The sequence below is a fragment of the Ips typographus genome, linkage group LG9 (genome assembly GCF_016097725.1).
Source record: "Ips typographus isolate SLU linkage group LG9, UJ_Ityp_2.0, whole genome shotgun sequence".
NCBI classification, from domain to species: domain Eukaryota; kingdom Metazoa; phylum Arthropoda; class Insecta; order Coleoptera; family Curculionidae; genus Ips; species Ips typographus.
In genome coordinates this window covers 4,535,052-4,557,251 of record NC_138430.1, presented here as the reverse complement: position 1 = coordinate 4,557,251, position 22,200 = coordinate 4,535,052, and the positions used below count along the sequence as shown (strand labels likewise).

The 22,200-nt window shown below is 33.1% G+C and overlaps 1 protein-coding gene across 2 annotated transcripts; it reads left to right on the top strand.

The window, feature by feature from the left end:
- The first annotated feature begins 4,628 nt into the window (after positions 1 to 4,628).
- Positions 4,629 to 22,079, top strand: LOC145733593 (uncharacterized). 2 transcript variants are annotated; one of them, XM_081986494.1, is made up of 6 exons: positions 4,629 to 4,816; positions 19,888 to 20,005; positions 20,286 to 20,502; positions 21,074 to 21,255; positions 21,309 to 21,544; positions 21,599 to 22,079. In XM_081986494.1, the coding sequence occupies exons 1-6, from the start codon at positions 4,762 to 4,764 to the stop codon at positions 21,694 to 21,696; spliced, it is 906 nt and encodes a 301-aa protein (XP_081842620.1). In that variant the 5' UTR covers positions 4,629 to 4,761; the 3' UTR covers positions 21,697 to 22,079. The 2 variants fall into 2 exon arrangements, with proteins under 2 accessions (XP_081842620.1, XP_081842619.1); XM_081986493.1 differs by lacking the exon at positions 4,629 to 4,816 and having other exon boundaries at positions 19,670 to 20,005.
- The last annotated feature ends 121 nt before the right edge of the window (positions 22,080 to 22,200 follow it).

Sequence of the window (22,200 nt, the reverse complement as noted above, 5' to 3'; positions counted from 1 at the left end):
GTAAAATCTAAAACAGTTGTACTTGCACTTGTGGAGACATTATGACGTGCATAGTCGCATGAATATTATTTCGACAGTGGTCCCGTGACAATGTACATTAATATTGTTCTAGTATCACGTGACTGTTGTCAAATATGCCGCAACTGTCAAAATTTTAGTCATTCGAAACGTTAAACTACTGTAAATTCTTAAACCGTTTACTTTACCTGCGGAGACATTTATAACATGCATAACTCCATGAAAATTATTTGAACAGTGGTCACGTGACAATGTACATTAATATTGTTCTAGTATCACGTGACTGTTGTCAAATATGCCGCAACTGTCAAAATTTAGTCATTCGAAACGTTAAACTACTGTAAATTCTTAAACCGTTTATTTTGCCTGTGAAGACATTTATAACATGCATAACTCCATGAATATTATTTGGACAGTGGTCACGTGACTATGTACATTAATATTGTTCTAGAATCACGTGACTGTTGTCAAATATGCCGCAACTGTCAAAATTTATTTAGAAGAATAGAAAAAAAATATATATTTTGAAAAGAAAAAGACAATTTACTATACAACAAAAACCCTCGCTATACTGACACTGTTGTTATTTAATAGGTTGAGCTGAGCTAAGCCCTTTCGTTGTTGACGACATAGTGCCAAAAGGGCCCCGGGGCTAATAATGCTGGGCCGTGCATTTCATGGGGGCGTTAAATTTTTAAAACGCAAAATGATTCGGTTGTGGGGCAACGCGCCCGCATATTTCCATTATCCTTAATGCGGCCACAATGCAATAAACTCTGACAAATTGGGTTATAAACAATAGAGTAATTATAGACCTTTCATTAATTATTCCGCCGCTAATTTCGCCAGAACAATCATTAAACTTACAAGCACGGCAGTTCGTTCTGACAGTTGCATAGTCACAATCTGCAGCACGAACTCCTTTATAATTTAAAGCGCGGACTTTGGATCCTAATTTAGAGGATGTTCTATCCTGGAGGTGAAACTTTTGCAGTCACGATATGAAATTTGTTTGAATGAAGTATCAACCAAAAACCAAAAAATTGCTTTCTTACAGTTAGTTCACAATTCCGTAAATTGCAGCACTTGTTGTAGTTTGTGAACAGTGTGGTGCACTTTAACTCTATTTGTATAAACACACTCCAGTTCATTAACACCTAGAAAATTAAAGTATAAGTCAATTACTGTAATGTTGTACGTAATTAATAATAACTTTCAAGCAATAAAATTAACTATTCCACGTTTGTTGATTAGATGTTTTGCAAAAACCCATTTACTGGTTAACACACTAAAACAATAAATTAATGGTAAAACATTTAGGAAATTCTCTTGCTACATGGATAGAATACAATTGATTATTGTGTTTAGTTCATTATCTAACCTATATTATATCGGCTTAACTCAGAGCAATACTCCAACACACTCGGCTCTAAAGTAATAGAACTGAAATTCCGCATTAATATACGAGCATTTACATATATGAATGGTATGGGGGGTTTTGGGGTACTTAACTGTTACCCACAAGGTTATTTAATAAAGCGAAGTGCAAATATCCCGGTCTCCTAATAATTAAACGAAGCATGTTGATTTAACTGTCGTGGAAGTACGTGAATTCAGGCTTCTAAAATTTAATGAACTCGAAAGTGTACAGAGTGTTCAAAAACCAAGCGATAATATGAAATAGTTTAAGAATGTTCACGGATTCAATTAGTCAAGTTTTGAATTTCAAATTTGTTTTGTCTTCCAACTATTGGTTAATGGTCCAGTGGTAAGTCCACATGTGCAGTATTTGCGTAAATCTTAGCACAGTAGCTAGCAAGTTTGTACTGAATAGTCTAAAAACTTTTTTACTACTAGGAATGGTCTTATGATTCGCTTTCTCAGACTGCCATCCTGGTTGAGTGTCTGAAACTGGCATTCAAGAACTAAAAAAGTCCGGAAATCAAGACAAAGATTGTATTGTGCATGAAACACATTTTTTACTACTAAAAATAATATAAAAGTTGACTTTTAATGCTAGAAGTGACTTTACTAGGACTAAAGAGAGTCCAAAAGTATATTTTCAAGACTTTAATTGGTGTACAACTCAATTTTCTGGACTGGACGGAAGTAAATTAAATTTTCGGACTATTTTATTTCTAAAAATTAGTTCTCAAGACTATTATTGTAGCATTTGGTACCAACATTTTTTACTTTTATTACTGAAGAAACTTGACTTTTGGAAATAGTCTTAAACTCGATTTTTCAGTCTTAAAAAGCACTAAAAACAGTCTGAATTTCTTAGAGATGCTACAATTTATTGCACCTATGAGTGTAGAAGTCAATTTAATAGTGAATAAGCTTGAAATAACATTTTCAAGATTATGGTCTGTGGACAAACTGGCTTTTAGGCCTGATAAGTCAAAAACTGTAAAGATAGTCTTGAAACTCGATTTGAGGCACTGAAAACAGCCTTAAAATACTAAGAACAGTCTAGTTTATTAAGAAATACCCGAATTTTTAGCACTGAGGTGTCTAGAAGTCGATTTAATAGTGACAAAGCTTGGAATGCTATTTTAAGTCTATGAAAAATTGTTTTTTAAGTTTGCTATGTCAATAACTTGGTGAAGATAGTTTTGAAACTTGATTTTCCAAGCTGAAAGCAGTTTTGAAGCACTAAAAATAGTCCAGAATTCGAAGAAAATGAAAAGCAAAGTAAAAAGCACGAAAAGTTAGTTTTCAAGACAATTTTCATGAATCTATTGTCAATGTCCTGCATCTAAGACTATTTTCAAGACTAAAATATTGAAATTTGTCTTCAAATTATGAAAACTTACTTCAAATGCGAATTTTAAGCTTCTGATATCACTTTCATTAGTTCAGTCACATTTTGGGGTTCAAGTCAATTTTTAAGGTTTAAATGTATGAATTTGTAGTAAAAAATTCTTGAAAAAGTAGTTTTTATGTCTACAAGTCAATTTTTAGAATTAAAGTCTCTCGATTTGCATGAAAACTGGTTACAAACACAACTTTTAAGCTTCCGAAATTTTTATCTTTTCTAATTCAATTTTCAAAACTAAAGTCTTTTAGTTTGTCTGAAAACTATGAAAACTGGCTACAATAATATTTTTTAAACTTCTTAAGTGAATTTTCCGTTTCCAATTTTTAAGTTGGGTTGGGTTAGTTTTGGGTCTTTGACCGTAATAACGTGTAATAAAGTACTTGTTCCAAATTTGATCAATATTGCTCCAACGGTCTGACAGTTATGACAAAAAAAACGATTTTTTAAACAGAAATTTGAAGGACTGTATTCAGGAAAATGACATAAATGTCAACTTATTTTTTAATTGGCTATGGATTGGTGAATTATTGACATTTAAAACTGGACCACCCTGTATACGTGAGGTTGAACTCTTGTAAATGTACATTAAAACACTTTGTCTTTCTTGTGCAAATATCTTCATTTTAAAGCCCTTAGAAACAGAATACCATTCTTGTGTTATAGTAGAGGATCTCTACGACTTTTATTGAAAATTTTTTAGGACACTTTGTCATTCAAAAAATTTGTTTTTGAGGCCTTTAGCCAAACTGAAACCTGAACTAAAACAGTCTAAACTGTGTGAAGAGTGTAAACTTTATTAAACATGGTTTCAACTGTTTAAAGTCCTAAATCATATTGAGAAGTGTGTAAAAATGTCTAAACAGTATGTGAAAAGTCTAAATTAAACCAAATATGCTATCAATTGTCTCTGTTTGGTTAAGCTGGTTGCCTAAGAAAAAAGTCCTAATTATGTGATGAAAAGGTCTAAAAACGTACAAAATCGCCGAAACATCTTGTTGTCCGTATAAATTTCATTGAACGAAGTGTCAACCGTGTAAAATTGATGGAACTTGTTCTCAAAGTTCTAAACCATGTTAAGAAGTGCCTAAAAGTGTCTACACAGTATGTGAAGAGTCTAAATTAACTTAAATCCTCATCAACTGTTTAAGTTTGTTGCAAGTTCTGTCAAGAAAGGGTTTTTACAAAAACGAAATACATTTCATTAAAGCTCGTGTCAACTGATCAAAGATCTAAAACATGTTGAGAAGTGTTTAAACAGTGCATGGAGAGTCTAAATTAAACTAAATGTCCCACCAACTATCTAAGCTTTGTTTAGCTTGTTGCCGAAATTATCAGTTTTGTTAAGAAAATCTTTAAAATAGTCTAAACTAGCATTACGAAGACTTTCTCTACTAAAATAATAAATTTTGCATTAAAATGTTTCTATATTGTTCCTAGTAAGACCTCCAAGATTCTCTGATTTAGATCCATTCAACTGTTTCTGTTTACGATGGTTATTCACTGGGATTACTGATCGACATTTTTTAAAGGGCTTATATGTAATTACAAAAACTGGAATAGCAATTTTGTTACTATAAAGTGGCAACAGTTCAGTGAATATTGTTGATCAGTTTAATTGATTGAAATGTAGACTATGCAAATACATCAGTCATTTTGCAACGTCTACCGACTTACGTAACCGACGGATTAGAATCTTGTCCCCCTTTCGAAGATATTCGAATTTTTCATGGAAGCGCAGACGCATTTTACGAAATATTCCCGCTTCCATCTTTCCTAGTGGAAACAGTTCCACTATCTGGACTATACGCTTGTGTCTAGGCAAAAGCCCTTTTTAATCCGGGCGTCCGTATTTGGTTATTCCGGCGCGTCTAGAACTCGTCCGTCTCACGTGTTCCTAACCGAACTTTAATGTTGTTGCCGAAATGTGTTGCAGTTTCAAATTCCTCGTCTGTCTGCTGACAATTTTGCATTCGAGGGGTAAGTGTTTACTAGGCAGATTGTGGTCGTGCACGTCTTCGCCCCTTATTAGTCTAGTCAGGTCCGATATGACGGTTCCGGCGCAATTTTGATTTATGTGCGAATCACTCATATCTTCGTAGTAAAGCCTGATTTACCATCTAGTGTTAACTCAAAGTTAACAAGACTTGCTATTTGACTAAACTCAAACATGTTAACACCCGAGGGCAAAAAGCCATCCAGACGTCCCTAAACTTTTCCCGGTTTTGATAAACCCATGACAGGAACCTGAGCGACATTATTATTTATCCAGGAGTTTCAGACAACGAAAAACTACCGTACTTCCGGGCTGCAGTACGTATAATATTCCACATTCGGATAAAAACAGCCCTTGAGGGGGAGAAACCTAGGGGAAAGTTATCCTATAGGGAGAAATTGCTTGTTTACGTTTCATAGTCGGTTTCGGGATGATAAAAAGTTCGGATTAAATTTATGGCGAAACATTTTCCTCGCATTTTTATTATCCTGAATCCCTCAGAAGTATTAACTTTACGACTGGAGAGAGAAAGTAACATTTGAGATGTATTTTCATTTTTGCTTTTTTTTTAGTGCTAATTTCAGTCTAAACTGAGGACCATAATTTTTTTTTGCTAATTTAAAAAAAAAAATAACAAATAGCTATTTATGTAATCAGTTACGAAAAGTTCGAATTTGTGTAACACAATAAGACATTTTCGAAACGTGTTGCATACAAAATTTTTTCTAATTTTGACCAAAAAGCTGTGAAAACCACCTTTTAAAGTGATTTAACACAAATATTCACTTTCATAGCACCTTGTATAAACTGTGACAACGACATGTTATGATGGATGTCGCCCATATGTTTCTACGGAAATGCATAAAAACAGGGAGTGATGAAATGAACTTTTCATAACTACACCATTTACACATGTAGTTTAGAAAATATCACTTGGATTTTGAAAATATAAGTTGGATTTCAGAATCTATAACTTATATTTATTTCATTATCGTAAATTTGGTTTTAGAAAACGTAAGTTGTATTTCAGATTCGTCACTTGTATTTCAGAAAAGGTCACTTATATTTTAGAACGCGTTATTTCAATTTCAGACTTTTTTGTGTTTCTATGTGGTTATTAGTTTTTTTTTTAATATCACTTTAAGCAAAAAAACCCACCTATCGAGAGTATTAATTTATATAAAATATACAGGGTGTCCCATAACTATATGACAATCTCTCGGGGGCGTGCAGGGGAGGTCAAAATAATACGATTTGTTCATATAATTTTTTTTAAAGTCACTCTTAAGGGAAATATTGAGCCCCAAAGAACTGCCTTCCTATTAACGTTTTTGGCCGTAACTTTTGAAACACTTTGTATATTGTAATGATTTTTGGGCTTAATGTTTTATCGAAAGAGACTATTTGACATGAAAACCAGGTATCTCATCTTCGAAAGGCAGGAACTAACTGGACCTAAGACACAATTTGCTTAAACTTTGACAGCTGTCATTATTTTCAGCTGCAAACGCCATTAATGGATACTTTTGACATTTTTATCGAAAAATTGTACTCTTCCTTTATTTCGATAAAATGAACGGTTTTCGAGATAAATCGATTTTTCATTGAACTGCTTAAACCACAATGTTATTAAAAATATTCGTTAAACTATTTACTTTTTTTGCTCAACTTTAATTTTCCAAATTACAAATGACCACGTCTAAAATCAAACTGCTCTTTTCTATAATACAAGTGACTAATCTGAAATACAAATTGCAATTTCAAAAATCAAAGTTATTATTCTAAAATTGAAATCCTCCAGTCCTTTTTTGAAATACAAGTGATATTTTTTAAATCCATCTTATGGTTTCTAAAATCCAGCTGACGCTTTCTAAACTACATGTGTAAATGGTGTAGTTACATAAAGTGATACTTTTCGTACCTAGTTACGAAAAGTAAAACGTTTTGTCACTCTAATCAGTTTTGAAAAGAGTCAATTTATATGCCAAAATTAGAAAAAAAAAATTATTGGTGTTCTCTAAATAAGAGTGCTTCGGCCTGTCAAAAATTAGAAAAGTGTATTTTCGAAATCTGAGGATTACGGCACTGAAATTTGCTGTGTAACCAGTAAATTTGCCTTAAAATCTAGAGACATACTATATTTTTTCCATAAACAAATTTACTGAAACTGTGATTACCATGAAAAATTAAAATCAATTAAAATGCAACACAATTTCAGTCAGTATTTTAGAAATCTAAAATACCATAAAATCCAGGGACGTACTGTATTTTTTTCGTAAACAACTCTTACGTACCTCAAACTGTGATAAATTCTTTTGAAAATGAAGGAAAGTCTGAAATGCAATGAAAGGCCATTTCAGTCAGTATTTTCGAAATCTGGGTGTTACGGTCCTGAATTTGTTGTAAGGCAGTAAATTAACCTTAAAATCTAGGAAGGTTTTGCACTTTTTTCATAAACAACCTCTACTTCACTAAAACTGTGATAAATACCATCAAAACGAAAAAAATTGTCAGTCAAAACGCAATATGAAACACAATGTTAGTATTTACGAAATCTGGGAGTTGCGGTCTTAAAGTTTGCTGTGTAACCAGTAAATTTTTTTCTTAAACAACTTTTACTTACTACTAACTCCTTTTTGATTGTTTTGACAACGTTGTAAACACACTTTCCTAACTAGTGGATGTTCATCCTTTTCTACCAAACATCATTGAAAAAGTATAGCAATAATGCTCTAGACTTGAACTCAAAATAATAATTAGGACTTTTACGGTATGCGCTTTTTGTTGCTAATTAAATATCCCCCCAATTCCTGGTTGAATAACCAATTTAGAATAATTGTTACAACCAGGAAATTAGCGGGAACGAGTTAATCGAAAAACGCCACCAAAATTAAACGTAGGGAAGGTTGCGGCGTATACTATTCCAACCCAACACCTGGGGTATTTAAAATTCAAATTTAATTTCAATGGAAAAGTGGAGGATGGGTTTAATGGAATAATCGTCATTCAACCGGTTTCCGTTTTATTAATCTAGTTTGCAAAAAGCTTTGGAATAATATCAAAAGTTTCCAAAACCATGCGACCAATAAATCATGAACGTGTAATGGAAACAAACTTTTTATCCCTTCGCCATGATTTAGTGCAGCCTATCAACATGCAACGGAGTCCCAAAACTTGTAAAGAATTCTTTTCTGTTAAAACTCCCGCTTTCGCGAATGTAAATTAGTTTTGCAACTTTGGATTGCTGATTTTTTTCTTTCGGTTTCCGTGATTTGCATTCTAGCTTTATTACTTTAAAAAAAATCGACAATTTTAAGTGCCACACATAAAAATTGCTTTAACTGCCCTACAGGGTCAATTTAACCTTTACGTAAAAGTCAAAGTTTCGTGCTTTCGGCCAAAATTGAAATAAACTAGCCGCTTTTGTCTGAATTTATTACGCCCTAATAGCGACGCCAAAGGGCCGTTTAACATGGACTTTTAGAATAACAATTTTTTCCACAAATCGTTTTTTATAAAAATTATTCAAACCTTTAACGGGCGCTTAATGAACTGCCCGAAGGGGCTAACTCGCCCTATTGATGTGCATTGTTTGTGACAGTTTTATTGACCTATTTCATTGCGTTTATTTGCAACTTTATTATGGCATTTTGACCATTTTACGCCCCGCACAAAACGCAATTTACGAACCGTCCCCTTTGGGGGTTCTGGACATTTTAATTAGCTCGACAATGTTTTAAAAAAAATCCATTTGAATTGATAATTATTATCGTTGGTAGAGGTAATTTAACCAAATTTATATGAAAAAATATCAAAAAGTTTTCTAAGTGCAATTTGTGATTGGTGATTGGTCAAGAAACAGCAGCAAACTAAAAGCTGCTTTTCTGTTGACCAATCACAAACTATTTCAACATATTCTTATTTTTTTCTGTTATGACGCTGAAAGAAATTAATTCTTCTTTAAAACATATTCTTACAACAATCAACCATTGGACCATATTTTTTCTCTCTTCTCTTGTAACTCTAACTAAAATTAATACTTCTCTAAAATATATTATTATGACCCTAATCTAATACTGCTACTTTTAATGTACTTACTTTTAAGTACAGTTTCTTTCACCGGTAATTTAATTCCCACTTTTTCAATAATCGTTCTTTTTGTTTGTCCGGATCTGATTCTTTTTCGTCTTTCACGACAGATAATTTCCATAGAAATGTCTCGAAAGGACGTGAATTACGTTTTATCTCAGTTGAGAATGTTAAACAGTGCAACGAACTGTAACTTTATTTAAGAGTTGCTCTAGATTTTTTCCAGTCCTTGTACCGTTTTTCTCTGGACTTTTCTTTAATATTAGAGACCATTTGTCACTGGGCTCTTATCGTGCTGGCACGCTCAAAATTCGCTGAACTTATAGATCTCGGAAATATTGGTCCTGTTTCCAACAACCACTCGAATGACTTTGCCAGAATCCGATTTATGTTCGTGCATTTAGATGCAAATACGATGTGCGACCCCAAAAAGTGCCTTGTCCTGTTTAAAATAAATTATTCCATTTCCAGTTTGTATAACCTAATTTCGGTACTGTCTGAATTAGTTAATACTTTAACACGTAAATTGAAAGAAAGCATAAAGGGAATTCATTAGAAGAACTAAACTAGGCGTTAAGGAAAGGTCATAAAAGAAAGGAGACGTAACTGAGTTTACAGTCCATTAGCCTCCATAGAGCCCATAAGGGCTGTGTTAAATGTAACAGTGAAATGAAGACACGTTTTACACTTAATTTAGGGCTTAACACTCTATTTTGGGAAAGACGAAATAACCAGTTTAATAAAAAAAATACTTTAGTTGCAAGCATTGTAAAAACTGTTAAATAATTAATAATGACGAGTTAATCCATTTAAATGTCTAGTTTGAATAAAACGCTAAAATTGAAAATCAATAATTTAATTCGTCAAAGTAATAGTTTTCGTGCTGGAAATAATCAAAAATAGGTAATAGAGCTATACAAAAATAGAAATCAGAATGAGTTGAAATAGGACAGACATTGTAAACACTCTACACCATTTACACATGTAGTTTAGAAAGCGTCAGTTGAATTTTAGAAATCATAAGATGTATTTGAAAAATATCATTTGTATTTCAGAAAAGGTACTTTCAATTTTAGAATAATAACTTTGATTTTCGAAATTGCAATTTGTATTTCAGATTAGTCACTTGTAGTATAGAAAAGAACAGTTGGATTTTAGACATGGTTATTTGTAATTTGGAAAATTAAAGTGGAGCAAAAAAAGTTAATAAAAAAAAAGTAAATAAGTAAAAAAAGTAAATAGTTTAACGAATATTTTTAATAACATTGTGGTTTAAGCAGTTCAATGAAAAATCGATTTATTTCGAAAACCGTTTATTTTATCGAAATAAAAGAAGAGTACAATTTTTCGATAAAAATGTTAAGAGTATCCATTAATGGCGTTTGCAGCTGAAAATAATGACAGCTGTCAAAGTTTAAGCAAATTGTGTCTTAGATCCAGTTAGTTCCAGCCTTTCGAAGACGAGATACCTGGTTTTCATGTCAAATAGAAGGTCTCTTTCGATAAAACATTAAACCCAATAATCATTACAATATACAAAGTGTTTCAAAAGTTACGGCCAAAAACGTTAATTGGAAGGCAGTTCTTTGGGGCTCGATATTTCCCTTAGGAGTGACTTAAATTAAAAAAATTAAAATTAATTTTATGAACAAATCGTATTATTTTGACCTCCCCTGTATGCACCGAGAGATATAGTTATGGGACACCCTGTATATTTTATTTTATTAATACTCCCGATGGACGCGTTTTTTGCTTAAAGTTATATTAAAAAAAACAATGAACTAATAACCACATAGAAACACAAAAAAATCTGAAATTGAAATAACGCGTTCTAAAATACAAGTGACCTTTTCTGAAATTCAAGTGACGAATCTGAAATACAACTTACGTTTTCTAAAACCAAATTTACGATAATGAAATACAAGTTATAGATTCTGAAATCCAACTTATATTTTTAAAATCCAAGTGATATTTTCTAAACTACATGTGTAAATGGTGTAGTACATACAAAAATACCAGTGATCAGAAGAAACAAATTACTAAAAATAAATGAGCTAGAAAAGGATGTCTAACTTCGTGTCAGTCTGTCAAAACGGATGTGACGTAAGTTTTTCAAAAATTTATTGCCATTTTAGAATGTCAAAGTTTTCCTATTATGCATAATTTTAAATTTTCCATTTGCTAGTGAAAAACAAGGTTTCTGCTTGAAAAAAAGAAAAATCTGGGATTAATTAAGTATATTCCAACATGCTGGAGTAACAAACTGAAATTTTACGCCAGAGGGCAATCGTCTCTGCATAATCCAAAGTTCAAAACGTAAATTAAAGTTGTCCTTAGCTGCGAGGGTCCTGGGGGACCCTGCGAAAGCAAACCAGGACCATTTAATCCTTCATATAATTTATACGCCGTTAACCTTTAACCTGAACGGTTTTGGACACTCGCCAGTACATTAATCGTTCCCTTAATGATACACCTTCAACCGAGAAATACTTCAGAATCCCTTTGTTCCTTACTTTTGATTGGTTGAGGAGAAACTCTCTTTCATGTTGCAGTTTTTGTGGAAGAAATCTTTCATGATTGAATTTGATACATCAATTAATATTTCTGCGGTAATTTAGTTAATAATTGGCGTCTCTAGACGTTTTAAAGGGAATAAAACACTCAAGTTTGAAAGTTTCTGCAGAGTTTGGGACAAGTTTGCTCAGGCAAGAGTTTTATATCAATTTTAGGAAAGTTTTCTCTTGATTGGGTATAATTCCTATTAAAGTCGGTTTCTCCAAGATAATAAACCCTTTCGTGTCATTTTAGATAATTTTGTCAAATAAGTTTCTGGTAAAAATTCAACATGTTCTAATTCAAAGTGAGAGTTAACATTCCGAGTGAAACTCGGGCTAAGACCGAAACTTTCGTTTCCCGAAAGACCAACAGTGGAATTAGTGACTTAAACGGATTTCATGGTCGATTTTGATGCATTTTGGACTTGCGCCAGAACTAATTATCCTCGTGGCGGTTAAGCTGGAGTTAGGAACTAGTTCTGATTAAATCCAGTCATCCCTAAAGTGATTCTGGTGTCTAATAAAGTCTGTAGTAATAAATATGACACGTTTCACTGTTATGTTTCTAATCTGGGAAGAAATTTAGGTGGGACATAAGTGAATCAAGATCAATGTTAAACAGGACTATGGTTGACATTTAATCGGTCTTGTTAATGTAAACCGTTCCAGTCGAAATATTCGAGGCAAGAGAGAGTTATTAGGTCGTTTAACAAAACATCACGTTCCCAAACGGGCCATCGGCTATTGCGACTAATATAGAGGGTGGAACGTGACCCGTCAAGGATATTGGGAGTAAAACGTCGACGGACTTTGATCAATCCCAATAACTCGCGGATCTATTAGCTCCGGAATCCATTAGGGCCCATTCGATGTTTGTACAGTACTAATAACGAACTTTTGATTGGAATTTCCCAAACAAAACTACGATGCACGCGACTATCTAAATTCAAAACTTTCGGAAACAAGTCCTGACACTCGTTAGCGTTGAAATCACAGAAATTATCACACCTGCACGTGTGTTACTCGCAAACAAGTGAGACGTTTTGAAGAAAAAGTACGAAGGCGTAGAAAAGCCACCAAAACAGTTTTTGTTTGATGCAATTTTAGTATGGAAATTTGATTAGAAGAGGGAGAACTGTTACAAATCAATTATTTAACGAAAGATGAAGATAATCTTAAGAAGTAACATGTGTTAGCATGCTGGAATGGATGTGACGCCATTTGACAGTTGGTCACAAGACTTTAACCAGACTTCCTGATGAAGGAGTCACGTGACCAACTGTTGAATAATGTTTCTGCATTTTGACACCGACCCTTTCAAAGCTTTACTTCATCTTTTTCTAGAGCATTGATTTGCAATATTTCTTCCTATCAAGGAATTTCACTTGGTTGTATGTTTTTCAAATACGATTTCACCATTTAAAACAGTCACATGACCTTTAGGATACCATTTTGACGTTAAAAAAAAATCACTAAAACTTAAAAAAAAAATGATTATTGCAAATCGTTTCGTGACCATTTTCACTGTAAAAAAGGATGTTACGTGACTTTAGAAGTGTATATAAAATTCGTAATAAAAACAATAACCTAAGAATTATTTACTACTTTAATTAATAACAGTATACCTTTCATTTAATTACTGTTGTGAAACTGACAAAAGCAATTTCCAGTTTAAAAGCAAAAGTGTATTAGACAATGTTTAATTATGCTCGCATTAACGTCTAAATGACTAGTGTTTTACAAGGGCTAGAGAAAGCGCCCTCAAAGTAAACTCCAGAAAGTCATATTACAACAGAATGGCCTTGTCTCAGGTGTATCTTAAACGTAAATTTTAGTTGGCTGCGTAATTAGGTCTTTATAAAGACAGGTCTCAGTGTCTTCTCTTAGTTTAGGGGAGGGAGGTTAATTTGCTGTTGAGTGAAATTTGTTGTTGCCGCCACTATCGCAATTGCGGTGTAAAAAATCCTAGCTATAACGGAGCAACAGAGGAAATTTATGTGGAAAAGGGCGAAGACACTTTGCTAGAAGAGGTTCGTAATTTATGGCACTTTTATATTTCCAGTCGTATATCATAATACGTTTTAAAATGATAAAGTATACTTTTAGGTTGATTTTACAAAACCTTTGGATGAGGAAGACTTAGATTTAATTAGCATAGTTCAAGTCTGAAGGGTGGAAACTCCCTAGAATATTCAAAAACTTTCCCCTTGACGTTTCCACACTTCCTATGTGAACCCGGAGCTGTTTGCATTTTTCCAAGATGAAAACTTAAAATTGCCTTGGGTTTTAATTAAGCAACTTGGAAGCATTATGCATGTTTACTAACGTCAACAAAGACGTTCGATGCTCGAATCTTGGAAGGATTCATTAAATCCGCAGGGTCTTTGTATTACCAGAGTTTTCAACGTCTCAAGATGCTGAACTAAAAGTGTTACTGAAAAGTATCAGGTCTTCTGAGTACAAAAACAAAATTCTAAGATTTAAAAATCCATATTTATTGAATTTTATCTTCTGTCTGGTCCAATTCAGTAAATGCATAAAAGCTGAAACTGTAGTTGACTGAATCTAAAATGGACGTTTCCATGTAAAAGCCATTTGAAGAAAAATAAGGAGGAAATATAGGGAGGAAATCTGGCCCTTGGGGCCTTGTTATTTCTATACCACGAAATCAAATTATTTATCTTTTGCCCTCTTAGATAAATAACTGGAAAGTTACTTTGATATTGGAAACAAAAATAGCTGAGGCCTTTTTGTTTTACTTCTCATTAGATATGGTAATCTGTTTAATCTATTTTATCTTTTTAGATATACCAAATGCATGAATTTTTTTCTAGTGATGGGCGTAAATTTACTGTGACCAATCAAAAAATTTACCAATTTTACCAGTAAAAAAAAATAGCACTTTCAGCTTTTTGTCACTTTTCTTCTCATGTTTAACTTATGACAGATCATATGATTTTGAGATAAAAAAAAATGCAAATATTAAGATATTATTATTTAAACAATTTGTAATTTACTGAAAATTGTCAAAATAACTGTCAAAAATCTCAGAATCATGTCTTGTTTCGAAAACTATGTGAAACTGTAATTCTTGCAAATTCTAGACAAATTTTGACAGTTTTGACATTAGTCACCGATGTCACGTGGTTCTTGGATTATAATTAAGCTAAGCAGTCACGTAACCACTGTCAAAATGACTGTCATAAATGTCAGAAACACGTCCTGTATCGAATACGGCAAGAAAACTTTTCTAAACCCTGATTTTTGCAACTATGGAGCACAGTTTGACAGTCAGGAACAAAATTGCTTGTCAAACCCAATTGGAGTGAGAAAATGACAATTTTAAGCACGTTTTTGAAATCTTTCTTAAATTTTCTATCCAAAAACATAAAAAAACACTACAAAATTTGGTACAGTCAGGAACAAAAGCGGTGTCAAAGTTTGAATTGCCAGAAACACAGTTTGAAAGGACAGTCAGGGACAAAATCGCCCGTAAAACCCACTTGGAGTGAGAAAATGACTCTTTTAAGCACATTTTTGGAATCGTGATTAAATTTCCTATCCAATAAAATGAAAAAAATACTGCAAAATTTGGTACAGTCAGGAACAAAAGGGGTGTCAAAGTTTGAACTGCCAGAAACACATTTTGAAAGGACAGTCAGGGACAAAATCGCCTGTAAAACCCAATTGGAGTGGTAAAACTACTGTTGTAAGCACGTTTTTGAAATCCTTATTAAATTTTCTATCCAAAGACATAAAAAAAGACTACAAAATTTGGTACAGTCAGGAACAAAAGCGGTGTCAAAGTTTGAATTGCCAGAAACACAGTTTGGAAGGACAGTCAGGGACAAAATCGCCAGTAAAACCCACTTGGAGTGAAAAAATTACTGTTTTAAGCACATTTTTGGAATTCTGATTAAATTTCCTATCCAATAAAATGAAAAAAATACTGCAAAATTTGGTACAGTCAGGAATAAAAGCAGTGTCAAAGTTTGAATTGCCAGAAACACAGTTTGAAAGGACAGTCAGGGACAAAATCGCCTGTAAAACCTACTTGAAGTGAAAAAATTACTGTTTTAAGCACATTTTTGGAATCTTCATTAAATTTCCTATCCAGAAACATGAAAAAACACTAAACAATTTAGTACAGTCAGGAACAAAATCAATTTTTGCTTTTTGTATAATACATAAATTGTAACATAGTTATTGAAAAGGTGATTCGACAGACTTAATAACAGAGCACATTTTGACAAAAGGCATAATGTGATAAAGTAAATTAAAAAAAAAGAAAATTTTAATATTAAATCAGTGGACTAATTAGCTAAAGTTTCAAAAGTGATCTGTGTAATAGCGGCAATTTTATTCGGCTTAAAGTGATTAATGCGAGCCAATAAAGTACATCTACTAGCATTCATTAGTACATTGCAAAGCTGAAATTAATCATTTAAACGACCTGCTAGTCCTAATTTCTCTTTCAGACTGCTCTGGAAGATGTTGGGCAACAAAAAAATGGCGACATTAAGTCGAAATCGGAACGGATACGTCAGTTCGGTCTCTAGAGACTTGGATCCACTCAGTTTTGGTTAATTAATAGTTTTCGCGGACAATAAAGGTGTAAACTGACAAAAAATTTAATCGCGAAGAGATTTACGACTAATAAATCTCCAGGAAAAAATATTAATTGCGAGGGTTTTAGTTAAAAAATTTTAAATGCTGCGCGATATTAAGGGGGTTATTTACGATCAAGGGGAAGTTTAGATTAAAGAGGAAATTAAAATTTTATCTGTCTTAGGTTTAAACTCAAAAGGTTTCGGTTTATTACAACTTTATAAATACAGTTCTTGTTGAGTGTATTTTAGGGTGTATAGTCAAGTTTTGAAATAAACATAATGATTGAGGAAATAGAGTCATTCCCTTGCACTAGAATACTCTGTATACTTGAGTGGAATAATATTTCGTTAACTGATGAGGGTTGTCAGATAAGGAAGCAAAAGTTTTCGTTACTTCCGAAGTAAAATTACAGTCTGGAGCAACAAATAGCTCCGATCCGTCTTGAGCCGGCTCTAAAATTTACCTGTCATTCGAATTCAAGTCGATTTGTCATGAAGAGCCTCAACAAGCGCCAACGCCGCAAACTTTGTACAATTTGAAGTCGAGTCTCGATACTATCAGGAACGAAATGACGAGGAGTCGCAATAAATTATAAGTCCTCGATAAAGACATCGTATAAAGGGAGGAAATGGGGATTCGTCCGTGTCGACTGTCGTATTTTTTTACGAGAAGTTGCCTGGCTGGCTCCATGTTCCGTTCCTGCCTCATCAATATGAATGAAATATGAAAGGCGGCAAGTCTAAATCCGGAGATTAATAATGTTGCTTTTATCTGAAACGTTGCTATTGACTTTTGTTTGAATTGGATCATTAGTTTAATGACGGACATTTTTGCCATGTCATTCTGCCATCCCTCCTCTACCTTCGAGACTTCGAATGCACGCGCAGCAAATTGGATTTGAACCCGAAGTCGACAAAGCCTTTAATAATTCTCATTTTTCCTACTCTAACTCGTGTCAAATTAAATTGGAGGCTGACTTTAAAGGAATCACACACTCACATCCCTTATAGGCACGTACTTCCAATTCCTGAAGATTTTTATCAATTTCCATTCCTCTGACGCCATTAAACTGAATTCCGATTTCAGCAAAACCGTCAACTTCCACCTTTAGAAACTCCTCGTCATTAGCGATAAAATGGTCTAAACAGGCAACTTTAATTATACACACAACGCCGAAACTCATCCTTGACGTTGGCATTCATGCGAATGCTCATTTGTGAAGTTCGGTATGCAATTAACCCTTTTACGAGTGAATCGAATGGTTTAAATACTGATCCACCCTCGAAACACATATCAAACTGTCTGAAGAAGACTAAATTAGATATCGAACTAGATAGGTTATTTCTGTTGTTTGCAAATTAACTCAAAAAATCATCGAACATTAATCAATAGTTTAATTTATTAAGGGATTATTGCATCGTCGTAGTTATGTCAAGCTTAAAAGTTAAACCGTAGTTTAGATTGTGACCTTTTTTACTTAATCTGTTATATTCAAAGCCAAATTCCTCTTAAAATAGATAGATAAAATTAGGGATGGAAAAATATGAGATGCAATCGATTGCACTGAATTACCATGAAATTTTGTTATTACGTCAGCGTCCACAACCTATTTGACAGATACTAATGACAGAACTGTCAAATAGACCTGTTCAAACAATAAATAAATAATCAAACTGAAATTCTTCATTACATTTCCTGATTTTTATTTTTGATGTTTTACATTTTTAAACAGAATTTTAATACATTTATAAAGTCAGAATATGTTGCAGATTATACCAATTTTCAAAGACATAATGGAATCAACCATATCCATATCAATAACCGCTTATTGACATTTCACACCTTACAAAGCTCAGCTTTGTCAAACTGTCAAAGTTCAAATTGTGTTTAAAAATAATTAAAACGGTCAACTAAATAATGCAGTTTTGACCCTGAAAAATATCTCAGACATCATTTTTTATCTGTCAAAACACAAATTGAAAAAAATTAGTTTAAAAAATAGTCAAAACAGTCACGTGACCCTAATGAATACAGTTTTGAAATTGAAAATCCTCTGGGACATCAAATTAAATCTGTCAAAGTTCAAATTGAGTTAAAAATGATTAAAACAGTAACGTGACCCTGATAAACACAATTTTAAATGTGAAAATGTTGCGGAAAGTCAAATTTAAAGTGTCATAGTTGAAATTCAGTAAAAATTAAATTTAAAACTGTCAAAGTTCAAGTGCCAACAGGATAGAACAATGGATGTTTAAAAAATAGTCAAAACAGCTACGTGACTCTAATAAATACAGTTTTGAAGTTGAAAATTATCCATAACCTCAAATTGAAGTTGACAAAGTTCAAATTGAAAGCACATAGTTTTAAAATTTTGAAAGCAGTCACGTGACCGCAAGTAATGCAGTTTTGAACTTGAAACCGTTGCAGAACAAGAAATTTAAAATGTGAAAGTTAAAATTCAGTAAAACAGTCAAGTGACTCTGAAAAAACTAAATTTGAAACTGTCAAAGTTCAAATATCAACCAACTAAAAAATGGGTGTTTAAAAAATAGTCAAAACAGTTACGTGACTCTAATAAATGCAGTTTTGAACTTGAAAATTGTCCCAAACGTCAAATTGAAGCTGTCAAATTTCAAATTAAAAAAACTTAGTTTTTAAATTATGAAAGCAGTCACGTGACCGAATGTAATGCAGTTTTAAACTTGAAAATGTTGCGTAACGACAACTTTAAAGTGTGAAAGTTAAAAACAGTCAAGTGTATCTGAAAAAATTAAATTTGAAACTGTCAAAGTTCAAATATCAACCAAATAAAAAGTGGATGTTTAAAAAATAGTCAAAACAGTTACGTGACTCTAATAAATACAGTTTTAAACTTGAAAATTATCCGGGACGTCAAATTGAAGCCGTCAAAGTTCAAATTGAAAAACTTAGTTTTGAAAGTATGCAAGCAGTCACGTGACCTCAAGTAATGCAGTTTTTAACTTGAAAACGTTGCGGAACAACAAATTTAAAATGTGAAAGTTAAAATTCAGTAAAACAGTCAAGTGACTCTGAAAAAACTAAATTTGAAACTGTCAAAGTGCAAATATCAACCAAATAAAAAATGGATGTTTAAAAAATAGTCAAAACAGTGACTGTAATAAATACAGTTTTGAATTTGAAAATTGTCCCAAATGTCAAATTGAAGCTGTCAAATTTCAAATTGAAAAAACTTAGTTTTCAAATTATGAAAGCAGTCACGTGACCGCAAGTAATGCAGTTGTGAATTTGAAAATGTCGAGAAAGTTGTTTTAGCTCTGTCTGTCTGTCTGTTTTAGCTCTTCGAATTAATTTGTTGTAATTATAAAAAATTATCCTAAAACCCGGATTTTTCTGCACAAAATTAAACATTTTCCATTTACCGTGAGTACAAAAAAATTAACCCAACTCTGTTTTTGCCAAAACAACCTCGCTTTTGCATACAAACCGAAAAAAACCTATTTCTTGTTACCCTGCTATCGTCGACTTTCCCGGCACTTTTTACCCTTTTTCGGCGCATATATGATCCGGTTAAATAAATAAAAAAACTAGGATTTCCAAGGGCCGACAACTGATTTCGGATCTGCCTTGATTTCGGGCAACGTGTAGCGAATGTAAAATGCAAAAATCCGCCACTGGGCGCAAACTTTACTGTATAAATAAGTGATTTTAATCTTGGAGACAGTAGCGGCAGTTGTTTGCTTTTTGCATAAAGATGAGTCGCGTTTCTGCCGTTGATTTATTTAAAACTCGTTCTAGTTCTAATCAGAAATTTGTTGCAGGTTGTCTGGGTTTGAAGGACGTTCAGATTACGATGCCCGAAGCTGTGATTAAGGGCAGAGAGGCCACCCTACAGTGTAATTTTGCTTCGGAGGGCGAAAAGTTGTATTCCCTAAAATGGTAAGTAATTTTACTAAAATAGTCAAGTCAATAAACACAGCAGCTACATCTATGCTCAAACCCCAAAAAATTGAGGTTTAATTTGGGATAGATGATTTTGAAAAGCTTTGATACTCATAACATTAGGTTTAGTAAAATTATAACTTTGGCAACGCAGCCGAAGTTCAACTGTCACTACTAACTTTTTTTAACTAACTCTAAAGAGTTCTTAAAAATAGGTGTCACTACTATACATTTCTGTCTTACTATGTATCTACATATAAAAAGTATAATTTTTCAGGTATAGAGGAAAATTTGAGTTTTTCCGGTACACTCCAACTCAGCCTGAACCTGTCAAAGTGTTCCCGCTGAAAGGAATCGAAGTGAAAATGCCAGAATCGACCCCCACCAAAATAATTTTGAAAAATGTGTCCAGGGAAATTGGTGGACAATTTATGTGCGAAGTGACTGCTGAAAAGCCCAGTTTTTTCACTTTGGTTGACAGTGCAGAGTTAAAGGTATTACAATAAGTGAGGAAAAAGCAATCACAAACTACCTACTGTATTTGAAACCGTTAGTTTTATTCAAATTGTTCAACAAAATTATTAATATACACAGTTGCTTTGTAATATCTTGGATTCAGGTCAAAGAACGGATATTTGAAAATATTAATAATTCAACGCTTTACAAGCTACAAAGAACTCTAATTAGATTAATTATTAATCGTAAATAAATATTAATTTATTTATCTTGAGTGAAAGCAGAAAGACTTGTTTGTTTATTATATGAAATATGTATGATTGTATTTTCGGAAGACCCTTTTCCTGTTTGTGGTTTTCACAGATTAAAAATTTACCAAAAGATTTTGAGGTTTGGAAAGATTTTGGTAAATTTTTTTCCCCATTTAATTATTTAACTAAATTGAAACTTTTAATTGAACTTAATGAAAGAAGCATTAGAAAGTTGGTTTTTCTTTAAGAAAAAGAATTGAAAAAGTTCTCGACTGATTGATATTTAACTGGATTATCCGGTTTTCCAATGAAATTGCAAGCAATTGCCTGTTTTAGAGAAAATGTAACACAATTTCAGGTGGTTGAACCACCTAAATCGGAGCCACAGATAACAAAGCAGATCCACAATTCCGTACTTCAAGCCTCTTGCACTTCCCAGTACTCTTATCCAGCGGCCAATTTGACGTGGTACATAAACGGGTACCCAATCAGAGGACAACAAGTGATGCATCGGGTACTTAATTACGAACATTACAGCACGTAAGTACCAATATAATCATACTGGCAAATGGTTTCAGCAGTTGTGATTCCAGGGCTGTATCCAACCTAAGATACCGTTTACACAAAAAAGATTATCCAAAAGGTAAACTAAAACTGCGGTGCTCTGCCAGTTTGTACGATGCTTACCATCAAAGTACCGAGGTGGTTCTGCACAGGTATGCAGAGCCTACGGAACCAGCTTTAACCACCAAAGCACCACCACCACCCAAAGACTACTACGACAATATGGAGGACTATGGCAATATAGAGTATGAAGAACCTACTAAATGTACACTTTAACTATACTCTATTGAACACTATTTTTACTTTTGTTTGTTTTTAGTGTGGTTTGACTCCATCTTCACTAGATCAGCCGGTCAACACTACCTTAGCACCAGGCCGGTTGTCTTAATGTTCGTTATTTCAAATATTCTCAGCTGATTACAATGTGATATCTAAACAGTTCCGCATTTGATGTTCCATAATAATCTAGCAAAAAAAAGACTTGTTATAAGGCTAAGCCTGCTTGTTGCTAACCCTTTAAGAATGTTTAATTAAATTTTTTTTGACAAAGTTGAGTCTTATAGTAAGGAACTCAGCATGTTCAAACATGTTTTATGAGAATAAATTGATAGTTTGTCCTGTTTACACAGGAACAAATACTGCCTTTACGACTATTTTTCTACGAAAGTAGTATGTTTAAAATTACGATAATTATTGTGAAAGTGTTGTTAATATAAGTTGGTAGCTAAAATACAATAATTCAAACTTGATACTCACATGAAGTGTGTATAAAATAGTTAATAAATAATTGTTACTCTGTTTTTGTATGTGTTTTATTTAGTCTATCTACTGAGAAAAACTTAATAACTCAAACAAGTGATTACTCTAGTAAAATTGCTAGAGACCTCTATGTTCAAATTTCCTGGAAAACTTTCCAAATCG